The sequence below is a fragment of the Corvus cornix genome, chromosome 2 (assembly GCF_000738735.6).
Source record: "Corvus cornix cornix isolate S_Up_H32 chromosome 2, ASM73873v5, whole genome shotgun sequence".
NCBI lineage: Eukaryota > Metazoa > Chordata > Aves > Passeriformes > Corvidae > Corvus > Corvus cornix.
In genome coordinates, this window is record NC_046333.1 from 124,836,887 (window position 1) to 124,850,957 (window position 14,071).

The 14,071-nt window shown below is 42.8% G+C and overlaps 1 protein-coding gene across 1 annotated transcript in view; it reads left to right on the plus strand.

The window, feature by feature from the left end:
- The window catches only part of STMN2 (stathmin 2), a 38,322-nt gene extending 32,878 nt beyond the window's left edge, over positions 1 to 5,444 (plus strand). Inside the window, exons 5-6 of the mRNA XM_010405060.2 lie at positions 2,700 to 2,891; positions 5,199 to 5,444. Of these exons, the coding sequence (XP_010403362.1) occupies positions 2,700 to 2,891; positions 5,199 to 5,258 (252 nt within the window). The 3' untranslated portion in view covers positions 5,259 to 5,444. The remainder of the gene's footprint in view (positions 1 to 2,699; positions 2,892 to 5,198) is intronic.
- The last annotated feature ends 8,627 nt before the right edge of the window (positions 5,445 to 14,071 follow it).

Sequence of the window (14,071 nt, forward strand, 5' to 3'; positions counted from 1 at the left end):
CTTCAGTCAGTTCCTGAGGCCTGGTTCAGCTTTCAAGCAGTCTCTTACTGGTGCCAATGCAATGCGCATCCAGTAAATACTGAATTCGAGTGTAAGGATTTTCTTCATTATCATGGATTAGTGGGCATATTACTTTTGAGTGTACTGTCTGCCGGCATAGCATCCAGAAATGTGTGTGCTTTGATATGAAACTCTAATTTTTCACTGTTCTCCAGGATTTATGATAAAAAGTAGTTCCAGAAGGCAAAGGGTTTGTGTTGAAGAAAACAAATCCTGAAAAATGGGCAAGTGCCCCAAAGTCTCAAAGGCATTTTGCTACCTCCATTGAAAGCAAATGCTCTTTTAAAAAATGCTTCTTACATGCATAGTCCAAATCTTACTTTTTATTAGTGCATGGTTATGTCATTGAAAATGTCTGTTTTCCAAATCTGAAAAAGTCTGATTTTATAACATATCATTTATGAATATTTAAACACCATGAAGTGTTAGCCTTTCAAATTAACAAGCCACTTCTTAAATGTTTCATGGGAAAGGACATTAAAATTAGTCTAATAGCATCTTTCCTATTCAAACTCACAACAGGAAGAGAAATATGTTCTCAGATTATCCATTACTTTTAGATCATTTAAGCAAAAGGTTCAAAAAATTCATATCAGCAAACAAAATTTAATGATTATAACTTTTCCACAAGTAGATGAGAGATTGCCATTGAGTAGTAAATTAAACAGAATATGCAGAATAACTTCGCAAGCACTGGTCAAACTGGGCCACTCAGGTTTGTCCTCAAGTGGGAAAGCGAGATGAAAGTGTTTAATTATTTCAGTTTTACATTGCATCAAATCTTTTAAAATAACTTTTTTACATTTTGAAATAACCTACAGTTAAGAACTGTTAAATGCTAAGTATCTGAAATGAAATATTTTGCTTCAAAATAAACTACTTTTTTAATATGGTTATTAAAATTTTTGATATTTTTATTAAACTTATGGGGCTTTTATGATTTTTTAACTGCACTACAAAATTCCTTCTTTGCCTGGCTCTTCTTGTCTTTGGCTTATCCTTCTTCCATACTCCACCAGTGAAAATCCCTCTGCTTTCAGCTTCATCTGTCCGAGGGGTTTTGTTCCCATTTGCAACATCTTTCATCTGGCCCAACAGAGTCAGACATACAAAAAGTGCTTGCTCTATTACTCAGCATATGCTCTGATGAAGGGAAGATCCAGGAGGAGCCTCTGGGAGGTACCAGGCTTTTCAGGAGACCGTTCCTACTAGCAGTTGCTCCAGAGATCAGTCTGAGGAATGAGCCTGTACCTGCGGCCAGGCCAGAGATGAAAACGCATTAAGTGGTCAGGATGGATGGAAGTGGCCCTCTCCTATGATCTCAAGCAAGCCATTACAGCCTTTCAAGGCCAGATGTGTTTTACTCCAACATCTTGCTGAAAGATGTTCTGTCTGGCCTTTGCAGCCTTTTCTAGAATCTGCTTAATTTGCCTCATCAGTGCATTTGGCTTTTTGCATATCTTACTTTTATTAAAATGTTTGTTTTCTCCTAGTTGGGTCTTGCTCGTATAAAAGAATTGCAGCCTTCTTCAGTCCATTTAAAGCCACATGATAGAATTTAAAAGGTTTCATTACCACTAATTATAATTAATGGTTAAAGCCCTTAATTTAGGCCTTAAACTAACTCATTTTTATGGATAACAATGGCAACAGTGCCTTGTGATGAACACCGAAATACGCGTTTAGCCTCCCGGAGCCCTATTTCATTCTGTTTTTCTGTTTCTTCTCATGCTGCCTCTCATTTGTTTTATCCAAAAGTGTATGATGTTGCTTATTCTTTCCAAATAACTGTCTTTTCAACTAGACTTGCCTGGAGAATGGGCCCAATGCTGCAAGTTTTTTGGCTTCTTTCCTAGGATTAGTGGTTTCCTGTTAGCAATTTGATTTAAAATAAATAACAAAGCTTATGCTTCTGAGCAGTGAATTTGCTCAACACAATATTGAGCATAGACTGCATCTGTTTAATTCCTACTTGCAGTTTTCATCTTCCTTGCAAAATACAAACTTCTAACAAAAAATTTTTGTCATTTTTCTATGCAACCCTTTTTTTCCTTTCTTAATCAGTGAGATTAATCCGAATAGAAGTGTAATGGGAAAAAACATTGTCTGAATTGATGCTGCGTGTCTTTCATGTCAACAAACTTCCAAGCCTGTTGTTAACTATTCAAGCACATTAAAGAAGAGTCCAGCCTGGACTGGGTGAAAATTGCCCCTGTCCTGCATCAGTAGTCTCACTTTTAACTCTGTACATTTCTTCAATCCCAGGTCCCTGTCGCCAAAGATAAAAGGCCTGTAGCTAAGAGACTGCAGCTGTCAGAGGTTGAGCAAGCACTGTGGTAATCCAGATGACCCAGGGCAGTAACACAACAGCATTTCTTGTTAACAGAAATGATTTGGACATTTCTGTGCTGCTGTCTCAGGCGTGTACTCCACATTTAGCCAGTGCTTCTAAACCTATGTTATTGAGGCTAATCTGGTTCAGTCACAAAGTGACCTTTGCAAAAAAAAGCAGCAGGCTTTACACAGTTTCCGTGCTCAGGGAACTGTTGCCCTGTAGCAACATGCTGTGCTCCACGGCAACATGGCAACGTGCTTTGCTCCATGAGTATTTCATCTCAGCTATGTCTCTCTGTTTCCAGTCCCAGGAGGCTCAGGTGCTGAAACATCTGGCAGAGAAGAGAGAACATGAGCGAGAAGTGCTTCAAAAAGCTTTGGAGGAGAACAATAACTTCAGCAAAATGGCAGAGGAAAAGCTGATACTGAAAATGGAACAGATCAAAGAAAACCGCGAAGCTAATTTAGCTGCTCTTATTGAACGCCTCCAAGAGAAGGTAACCACACCATCACTCCTCACCTTAGACTAGAGAGGAAAATCTAGTCAACATTTTGCAGAGATGTTGTGTGTAGTCCTTATCTCAGTTACTACACTTGAGCAATTTTTAAGTCAGAGCCACTGATGCCTGTCTAAACCACCACTCACTTTGAAAAAGGACATCACAGGATGGTTGAGGTTGGAAGGGCCCTCTGGAGACCATCTGGTCCAACCCCAGGCTCAAGCAGGGGCACCTAGAGCCAGTTTCCCAGGACCATGTCCAGGTGACTTTTTAATGTCTCTAAGGATGTAGACTCCAGTTCCACTCTGGGCAACCTGTGCCAGTGCTCGGTCACCTCACAATGAAAAAGTGTTCCTGCTGTTCAGAGGGAACCTCCTGGGTTTTAGTTTTTGCCCATTGCCCCTGGTCATGTCACTGGGCACCACTGGAAAGATCCTGGCTCTGTGTTCCCTTCATTCGGGTATTTATAGACATTTGTAAGATCCCCCTGAGCCGCCTCCAAACTGAACAGTCCCAGCGCTCTCAGCCTTTCCTCATAGCAGAGACTGAGAGATGCTTGTTGACCCTCATGGCCCTTTTCTGGACTGTCTCTAGAGAAAGGTTGGCTTTCTAGCTTTTAGAAAGTGCTGTGAACAAATGAAAGGTCACTTGTGTTTAGATTTCAGCTTCTAAGAAAAGTCACTGACCAAATCAAACAGTTGCCCTATGTCTGTAGTTCTTGGTTTCTCAGAGGATAAAGATGAAAAATTATGGGAAAAAATTCTTTCATATACAGCAAAAGAGGTCTGTCCTTCCCCAAGTCTTGCAAGGAAGAGAGTAAATTTTCCTATGGAGGTCTTTGGTACAGCCAGAGGAAACAGAGAATCACAAACCCCATATGCAGGATGAAGTGTGCCCTTCTCCAAAAAAACCCTTCCACACAAGGGAGAGAAACATGCAAATAAAGATTGAAAAGTGTTAAGAAGAAATTAAGTAGTTCTGCATAAGGGATCACTTGTTTCTCTCAATAATTAGCTTTCTAATATATTAGTAAATTGGCTAAAGAAAATAGCTCTCAGAGGTTTTCAAGGAGATCTTCTTAAGCACAGCACCTCTACATTTTTGGTGGAGACAAAAGTCTTGGAGAGTAGGAAAGAAACATCAGAATCCAAAGGATGATGTTACAAGTAACTACGCAAACAGGATTGTTCTTGGTTTAAGAACTACACCCAGATTATGTGACATTTTTGCATTAGCTTAGTTTGCAGGCACATACCCCAGGCCTTATGAAAACAAAGGCAAAAGCTAATTAGTTACCCTCGAGGTCCAGAAGGAAGTGGAAGGACAGCTGACACATATCTCTGTCCTAGGTTAATGTTAACAGACTGTTAAACCCTGTTTCCACGATGGCATATATGCATGAAACCCAAGAAAGACTTCTGAGGAAAGATGACAGTAACTCACTTGGAAACATTTGTACTGACCCGTAATTAAAAATACAGTTTTGCTAACACCAAAACATCAAAAACAAACATCATTTGCCAACATCAAAAGTGAATCCTTAATATACAGAAAAAGAAGTGAGGTATCTGGTTCCAAGTCTTCCCAAGTTACACAGAACTGTGGGTGCCCCAAGGTATTGGTGTCTAGAAGTTGCAGCAATCAGACGTAACTTCTGTATACTGCTGTTAATAGGAACACCAAGGAACAAATCCCTTATAAAATCCAGCATTCAGTATTGCAGACCTTTCAAGGACTAATTCACAGGTTCAGTCAGTATAATAGGCAGTATTCTTCATCATAGTCAGAGAAAGAATCAAGAGGACAGGTAGCTTCAGTGCTCAGACTAAGGAGATGTTTGAGACTTTCAGATTGACCTGTCTTGTTGAAACTAAGTTCTTGGGTCTTTGTTACGGTTCCTAAATGCTACAGATAACAGAGTAACTAACGTACAATGTGCAGGCAATTAGTTCTTCAGTTTAATATCCAGGAATTCAAAGGGCAAGTGTGAGTATGTGGCACCTGCTCAAGCAGCACCTCTATATGTGGCCCTTTAAAATGAAACTCTGTCAGGTTCTGAGGATTATAAGGCCGTGTCAGATAAAAAACTGAGCTCCAAAGCAGAAGAAGATAGCACAAAACGTGCCTCAGGCTGGTCTGGTTGATGACAGCTCTCCTGAGTTGCTCCCTTTAAAGATGGTTGTGCTGTGAAACAAGTTTTGAACAAACATCAAATGCATGACCTGAACAGGTTGTCAGCATGAACCTCCCTGGGCAGGTGGAATGAGAAAAAGGTTTGATTTTTCCCTTCTTGATGTTTTCCAGGAGAGGCATGCTGCAGAGGTCCGTAGAAACAAGGAGCTCCAGGTGGAACTGTCTGGCTGAAAAGAAGCAATGGTGGATGTGACCCATCCCCACCATTAGTAAACTCCCCCTGCCTATATTATTATGGATCATGCGATATCAGTATGGGAAATGTATGACGTGGTTTAAAAAAAAGTAAAAATCAAGAACTCAATAAAAAACTTTAAAAAAGAAACAAAAAAAAATAAAAACAAAAACAATGCGGTCTCTTTGCAGAATGATTTGCTTGATGTTTAAAAAACTTGGATCTTATTTTGTAAATACTTACATTTTTGTTAAAAAATACAATTATTGCATTATGCAACTTATTTCATAATCTTACATGTCCTGTAACAGGCTTCTGATGTTGTCTATTTCCACTCAGTTGAATTTGCTGGGTCTGTTCATTTGAAGCACCTCACGTCTAATTCCATTCCCTGCGACTTCTCATTCCAACCCACCATGAGGTCAGTAGTAGTTCTATGGTGCTAGAGACCAGTCATTGCCTAATAACCTAGACTGCTTTGCCATCAATAAGCTTTCTTGAAACAGTGACTAGATCACAGGTATCGTGACTTCACATTCAGCTGTCCAAGACAAAAGGCTCTTAAAATGTTTTTTCAAATGCAGTTTATGCTGCAGGGCTCTGTACTGTGCTGTATAATTGAGGTTGAATCACCATGTGGAGTGTTTGTTGCTTCTGCTTTTTGAGGTGAGAGGCAACAAAAGCAGCTGTGCAACAGAATGAAATCAGGCAAGATCAGTTTGAGACAAATTTAAGAGGCACATTGTAACCATCAAGCTATGACAAATTCTGGATGATGCCAAACAGCCATACAAATGCTAATTGTAAAGTGAGCTTAATTCACCACTTGAAAATTTATTGATGGAGCAACTAATAGATAGCATCAAGTGGCTTTATCTGTAGGTGCCATGATCTATGATACTTATCTGATGCTACCACGTTACATGTGTAATCGTACAAGAGGCTACAGAATATTTCATCTGGAACCCATGAGCCAGTTGTTACCTTTTTTTTAATGACACTGCTGACTTCCATTCATCATGACCTCTACTCTTCAGTGTTAGCCAACCCTACCTAGTGACAGACATCTAGGACTAAGAGGGCTGAAGCAGGAGGAATGACTAGACAGGGTGCTTGTGCCAAGTACAGTATCACCAAACCTAACACATCATCCCCAAAATAGCTGCAGTTTTGAAGTTGTCCCTACCCCCCTGGAGGTTGCTGCCTGCATATTCTACTCTTCATTAGTGCTATTTTCCTGTATGTCATTGTGAGCAAGCTGTGATTAATAAAGAATTGGGGTTCTGTGAACTGAAAAAGGGCTTGTTTCTTCTCTCGCTCCATTACGTCTCTGGCATGTGCCCATGTAAGGGGAAAAACTAATGTAGACATAAAAGCATGGAAATGGGACTTAAACAAGACTTGTTAATAAACCAAGCCTATTTCTCTGCTCAGATGGACTAACCCCTGCTATGCATTTTCCAGTGCTTAGGCTGGTTGTTTTTAAAGATTACCATATAAACTGAGCCTGTAAATGTGATCTCTAGCACTGAGTTTATTAAAAGGAGCTAGCTGTATACACATGCACAGGCACTCCTTAGTCCTGACTCAATATTGGGGGAAAAAAATGGAATTCGGGAAAAGAAAAGTAAGTAATGTAGCTCTGGATGCTTACATCAATAACTACAACAGGATTCTGGGTGTTAACACACTGGGTTTTAGGGTAGAAAGTACTAATTTATAGGATTTATTGAAGAACAAAATCACTTGGGTTGCTTCTGAGCTGAAGAGCTGAGATGTAAAATTGAATCAGACCCCATTTTGAACTGGACAGATGATAAAGTAATATCTCTAGGCTTAGTTTTCTGATTTAGAGTCATGAAAGTGGTATCAGAGAGATGTTTCAGAGAGATGGACCTTATGCTCCACGTCTGCAACAGTCAGTTTTTATTTTAGCAGACTATTTTATTTTGGAGCCAAGAGATGGCCTGCAGTCAAAAAGCAGCAAAAGTTGAACCAGGAGAAAGGCTGTGAGCTCAAATCTGTGTGCAGTGAGCTCAGTAGCACAGAATGAAATGAGTACTCCAACTTGTTATGGCAGCTGGGTTTTCTTGCCTAAATCTTTCTCATGAAATTACCAGAAGTAAACCTGGCAGAGAAGCCAGATAGCAGACGTTGAGTCTGGACGACATGAACTTCAGTGTTGCCAAGCCTGCAAAGTTTGTATATTGCTTTAAGCCCCAGTAAAAAGTACATTATTATGATTAAATTAAAGATCCAGGATCTTAGTTTGAGGGCTTGTGGATTTCATTCCCTAATGGCAAGCCACTTAAGTTTTCCCTGTCCATTGACTTAACAAATTCTGGTAGTACTTCCAGCCCGTTTCCTGTTTGTCTTCCTGGCGATGGTTGCTCAGAGAAGAAGCCAAGGACAAATCTCTGCTGAGGCATCCTGCCTGACTTCCATGGGGTTCAACTCTCTTCCCCCACCAACAAGGGTGTCCACACACGAAGTGCCTGCTGGGATGGTCTCCAGCACATGCTCACCCTCTCACAGACCTGAGCTTTGCCTGGGAGATGCTTCTCAACAGGTACCAAGGCTTTTCTCAGCAGGGAAAAGAGTGAAGAACCAGACAGTGGGAGCGCTGCTGCCACAGGTCACAGCCCATGCTCTGCTCCTTCTCACTTGGCTCTTTGAGTAGTGGAGGGTCTACAGTTCACTTTGAAAGTTCGTTTGCAAGTACACTGCCTATTTAATCTCTGATAGCAAGAAGAAATATCTGGAGACCTGCAGCATGATTATTTCCTTCTTCTACTCCTGTTCCCTTATATTTCCTTCTTCTACTCCTGTTCCCTTATATTTCCTTATATTTTGCTTTAGTATTGCCTTTCTAGCTTCTCCCTGCTTGTGCCACCAAAAGTGTATTTTTGCCACGAGTGTCTTCATGTGGAGCTACAGACAAAGCATCTCCTTGGAAAGTAATAACAAATAAGTATAAAACACCTGCTTTTTAAAGTATTACCATTTTGGTAAGACAGGGCTTTTTTAATTCATTGGGAAGCAGAGTGCTCAGGGCTTTTAGATCAAAAAAATTTGCCTTCTTCTTTGATTTACTGTAGATGCCCAAGTCCATGCCATGAGCTGTGAGCAGCTGCTGCTGAACTGCAGACCGTTTTCGATAGGCTGCCTGAAACCTCCCGCAGGATGGGAAGGAGCCTGGAGTGCTGGCATTGTACCACACAGATGTTTCCTCCTCCCACTGGGCTATATGATGGCTCAGAAGCAGGGCAGAGCTGTACAGCACATTTAGAGAGGCACTTCTGGCCTGTGACCTCCCCAGCTCCAAGAACTCACTCCAGGAGAGTGTAGGGTTCAATTTTCTCCTCATTAACTCATCACTTGTGCCAAAGCTGCCACGAGGTAACTGCCTGAGCAGTCAAACAGGAATGGCTCAAACCTGCCACAATTCTCGTGGCCCTACCAAAGCCACAAAATTTATGCTCAAACCAAGTCATAGAATCCTAGAATCGTTTAGGTTGGAAGAGACCTTCAAGATCATTGGGTCCTGGCATCATTGACCTGGCACTGGCCAACTCCACCACTAAACCATGTCCCTAAGTGTCACGTCTACATGTCTTTTAAATACCTCCAGGGATGGCGACTCAGCCACTTCAGTTCCAATGCTTGACAACCTGGTTGGTGAAAAAAATTTTTCTAATATCCCAGAGTCACAGTTCACAGAATCATTTAGGCAGGAAAAGGCCATCAAGTCCAACCTATGACCAAACACCACCACGTTAACTAGCCCATGGCACTGAGTCCATGTCCAATCTTTCCTTAAACACATCCAGGGATGGTGACGCCCTAGGTAGCCCATTCCAATATCTAATCACCCTTTCTGTGAAAAATTTCTTCCTAATGTCCAATCTGAGCCTTCTTTGGGACAACTTTAGGCTGTTTCCTCTTGTACAGTCACTTGTTACCTGGGAGAAGAGACTGACCCCACTACTACCTCCCAAGTATTTCCAAAGTCAGGAGGCTTGGATATGGGGTTTAAATCCACCACCAGTTTCGAACTTGAAAACAATGCCTTTTCTTTCCCCTTTGTTATCCTGCTTCTTGTCACACAGAGAGGTTTTTGTTGCTTTCTTTTTGAACGACTGGAAGAAAATCCTAACCCTTCTATAGCCAAATAGCAATGTCTGCCTGTTCCCTCACTCCAGAATCCCCAAACATGTGACTGATGGCACAGCAGCACTGTACACACACACACAGTTGTCTGCCTGCCTGCCACCCAGCAACCCTGCCAGAGGGATGGGCTCTGTGATCAGCACAGGAGAGAGTTTTACTCCCAGCACCTAAACTATGCAGAGAAGAGAGGTGCTTCTCTCTCATGTCCCAGAAGGAGAGAGATGTTAGGGCAGCAGGAGCATCTTTCTTATCCAGCTGTTGCCAGATCCCATCATGTCAAATGAAGCCCTCCCATCAGGCTTTGATTGGAGAGAAGCGAGGATTGCACAGGAAGAGACAGGCCCCACACCCATCCTGCAGCACATTCCCGGTTCCGAGCATATTCCAGCGGTGGGAAGAGGAGACGTTCACTCAGCAGAAGGGATATTACCAGGGTGATCATGAGATAATTTTAGACAGCTTTCTCCGTGCCTCAGGGCTGGTGCCGCAGTGATGCTGGTGCAATACTGCCATGCAGTGGTCAGACTTTAAAAGGGGAGCATCTCTGAATACACCAGGGACTGATTGCAAGGATTTCCTTTGAAGAATATCCATTCCATCTGCTGCGCAGTTTATACTGGGTTTTGGATAAGGTAGATGGTGGCTTTGAAATCTGAAGCCTGGGTCCGGACATTTTCAGGTTTAACTCCAATGTAACAGGAGTGGCATGACCACAGATAGCTCTAAGACCAAAAAAAGGACTGATATTTTTGTGTGGAACATGGAGCAGCCAGAATTACAATTATTGCAACACCACGATCAGAAGTACTCCTGACTATGGTAATTTCGGCATTACTGAACCTTCAAATATGTCTAGAAAGCAACAGATGGTGCACAGCAGCCAGCTCAGAAGAAAGACCGAGAACATGATAAAAGCAATGTCTGAAGTACAGGGAAGGGCAAAAGAAGTTAAATCAGAAACCGTCAGCAGATTGGGGGCTAAACTAACTATGAAACAAATCTCATATTTGAAAAGTAGTTTTCATCTCCCAGCGAAGGAGAGAGCATGGTCACCCTTGAAGCTGTCTCCCTTGAAAAACACTGAACTCTTTCTCCACCCCCACACCAATACTTGGAACTAGGGCACAAGACAGAGGAACCTAAAATCCAGCCTACATTATATATGTGGGTGTGTGTGTGGGTGTGTGTTATCCATACTTCTGTGAGCAACTGAAACCAGAGTATGCTTGGATTACCCCATGGATTAGGGGGTAAATGTGCAGTAAAATGGTTGTGCTCCAGCTATTCATAATTCCAGTGCTATGCTGAAGCTCTGATGCCATCTGATCTTTTAGTTTTCCTCCAGGCAAATTCATGGAGATTCCTTTTTCTATTCAAAGACCATAGAAATGAATATAATTGATGATTTACTTAGGGAAACATTTGCCTGCTTCAAGTCTACAGTATAATGCCATGCTCCCTTTCTTTTGGACGGCAGTAAGTAGCTGCTGGAAAATGTCTTCCTGCTGTAAGAGTTTGGCTTTGGTAAAATGGGTCACAGAAAAGAAAAATCCTGGGCAATTCCTGAAGATGGAGACATGAAAGGCATTATCCCAGATACAGCCCAGACAAATGTGATGTCGAGAACAGCCAAGCTACAACTTAAATTTCTTACAGTTGCAATGGATTTTTAAACAAACTTTGAAAATTAGGTTCACCCTATCAAAATAAATTTTAAAAACATTCACTCTTAAAAGATGCTGTTTTCCAAGAAGTTGTTTAGATAATAATTTCTACATGGTTGCAAAAGTTGACAAATATCCCCATGTACAACTGCTTCTGACCAGAAGATGGCAATCTCTTTTTATTTAATAGGCAGCTACAGATGGGAAATTTTATTTTGAAGAGCTTTTCAAGCTCTGCAGAATCCTGAAATCCTGCTTTGTGGAGACTGATGTTCTATATTTTCCCTAAAATATGGATTTGGGTTTAAATAAAACATAAAAGATAACACTTTTTCCTTGGGCAAAATTCATTGGTTTTGCTATATTTCCTTAAAAATACAGCACTGGGCAGACATTTGAAAGAAACCAAAGGATAAGGTAGCCACATGAATAAACAGGTTAATGTTACCTGTTCTGTTAGTCTGGAGCTTAGAGGCTGATTCCTACTCCTAGCAAGTCTGAAACAGCTCTCCTGAGTGCTGGATGCAAGCAGGAAAACATCACTGCTCTTCAGATGGATTTTAAGCAGGCTGAAAAAGGGTGATGCTCACAGCAGAAGAAACTGGAACATCCCTTCCTGCACTGTGTTTTACACTCAGATGTTTGCAAATGATGAAAAAATGGTGGGGTTCAGTGGCATATGAACAGCTCTCCTTGAGCTGGTTGCACAGATTGCGTGTTTTCCTGACACAGGTATTACTGGGGAGCAGCACTGGCTAAGTGCACATCTTCTGTCTCCAGGGGTAAGTTTGGAGGCAGCACAGCTGCTTGCTCACAAAGCACAGTGTGTGCTCAGGTTAACAGTTTCTGTCAGACCTTGGATTTCCCCATGAAGGGCCAGCTCGGTCTGCCTTGTGCTGTGCTCCTAGGACACCCTGCCAATGCTGGAGGGAGCCTGACTCACCCAGCCTGGTGCATCACCTTGGGTGCCTGCCCGTGCAGGCGCAGCCTGCGGCAGAGCTCTAGGGAAGGATGACTTCTGGGAAATACAGAGAAGGAGGAGGCTGACGGCTGCCACTGGGACACAGCAGCAAATTGGCAGCAGCAGCCAAGCTTTGGGAGAACAAGGGTGAAGCTGGGGGGTGCCGCTTCTGCTCTGAGTTCCCCCCATCCCTGGAATCTCAGGAGGGGTGCTGTGGGAAGGCGATCCATGCACGGGTGTCGTGGTTTAATCCAGCAGGCAGCTGAACACAACACAGCTGCTGGCTCATTCCCCCCAGCAGTGGGATGGGGGAGAGAACTGGGGGGACAAAAGTAAAATTGACAGTTGACAGTTTTATAGGACAGAAATGGAAATGGAAAGGTGGTAGTAATAATAATAATAATAATAATAATAATAATAATAATAATAATAATAAGGCTATACCAAAAAAGTGTTGCACAATGCAATTGCTCACCCCCCGCTGACCAATGCCCCAGACAGCTCCCAAGCTAATATACTGAGCATGATGTCGTAAGGTATGAAATATCCCTTTGGGCAGTTGGGGTCGGCTGGTCCAGCTGTGTCCCCTCCTGTCTCCTTGTGCCCCCCAGCCTTCTCAAAGTGGTGTGGTGTGAGAAGCTGAAAAGTCCTTGACTTAGAGTAAGCACTGCTCAGCAAAACATCAGTGTATCATCAACATTGTTCTCACCCGATATCCAAAACACAGCTTGGTACCAGCTACTAGGAAGAAAATTAACTCTATCCCAGCCAAAATCAGGACAGCAGGGAGGGTCCAAGGGCATCCTGGGAACTGCACTCCGAACCCATCCAAGATGCTTTCCAGCACTGACACCACTGCATGGGTGTGTGCCCTTGTTATGATACAATTTTATTAAGGTTCTTTGGAAATTCCTCTCCAATGAATTTGCAGTTAAGGTGAAAATGAGACTATATGCCAGTGACAATAATATGGGTTTTATTGTACAGTAAATGTGAGAGAAAGATAAAAGAAAAGGAGAAAGAAGAAAATGGAAAATAGTTGGGGAGACAAAGAGTGACAGAGACAGAATAAAAAGAATATCACCGCTCCATGGGTCCCACTGGTGCCTCGACGATGCTCTTCAGCAGCTCCTCCTGGTGGTGTAGGTCCCCTGAAAAAGCATAGAATCCCATGGGTGTACATGCTCAGGCTGGGTGGGCATGTCCGGCCATGGCCCCCTGGGGTGGGGTCAGTCTCTCACAGCAGACTCTGGGTCTGTTGCACCACGTGCAGCTCTGTGGGGCCAAGCCTCTCACGGGAAAGTCCCGTGGATGTGCCCTGTGGGGCTGGGGGTTCCACAGCTGGGCCAGTTTGTGTAACGGAGGATGGGTGTTTATTGCCTCTCACCAGAGGTTGCACCATGCACCCAAAACCTCCTCCTCCCCTCTCGTCTGGGGGAGTCTGTGTAAACCTGGCTTCTGTGAGCTGTGCTCTCCCCCCACCCCAAACTCAGCCGGGGATAGCTGCAGCTGGTGGCTTTGGCCGTTTGTGGATGCATACCTTTCCCTCAGCCTGAGATGACTGAACAATGCATTTTCCTTTATCTAACCAGCAGTTTGACTTCCAGTTCAAAGTCCCGCTCTTCAGGGACGCTTCTTTGGTTGTAGCTTCTTTATAATGAGCAAAACTTTATATCAATGTTTGAGGCATGAACTATTTTCAGTCTCTGACAGCCCTGTGCTCCCCAACTCACAGCAGGTCATCAGCACTGGGCATTATCTGCTTCTCCTCCGGCCACCTGTTGGCTTCATATTGGAGCTAACTGTAGAAATTATGCTACTTCTGCATTTCTCAGTGCATTTTTACCCTCATGTTTTACACAATAATCAGGTGCTTGGACTAGCTTTTAAAACATTAATTGTTTCCTGTGAAAGGATTCCTGATGAGTTTTTGAAGGCACGCAGGTATTTCTGCTCTCTAGAGAGGGTGCCTCCACAGCTTTGATACAGCTCATCGGCAAACCCAGCTGGAATT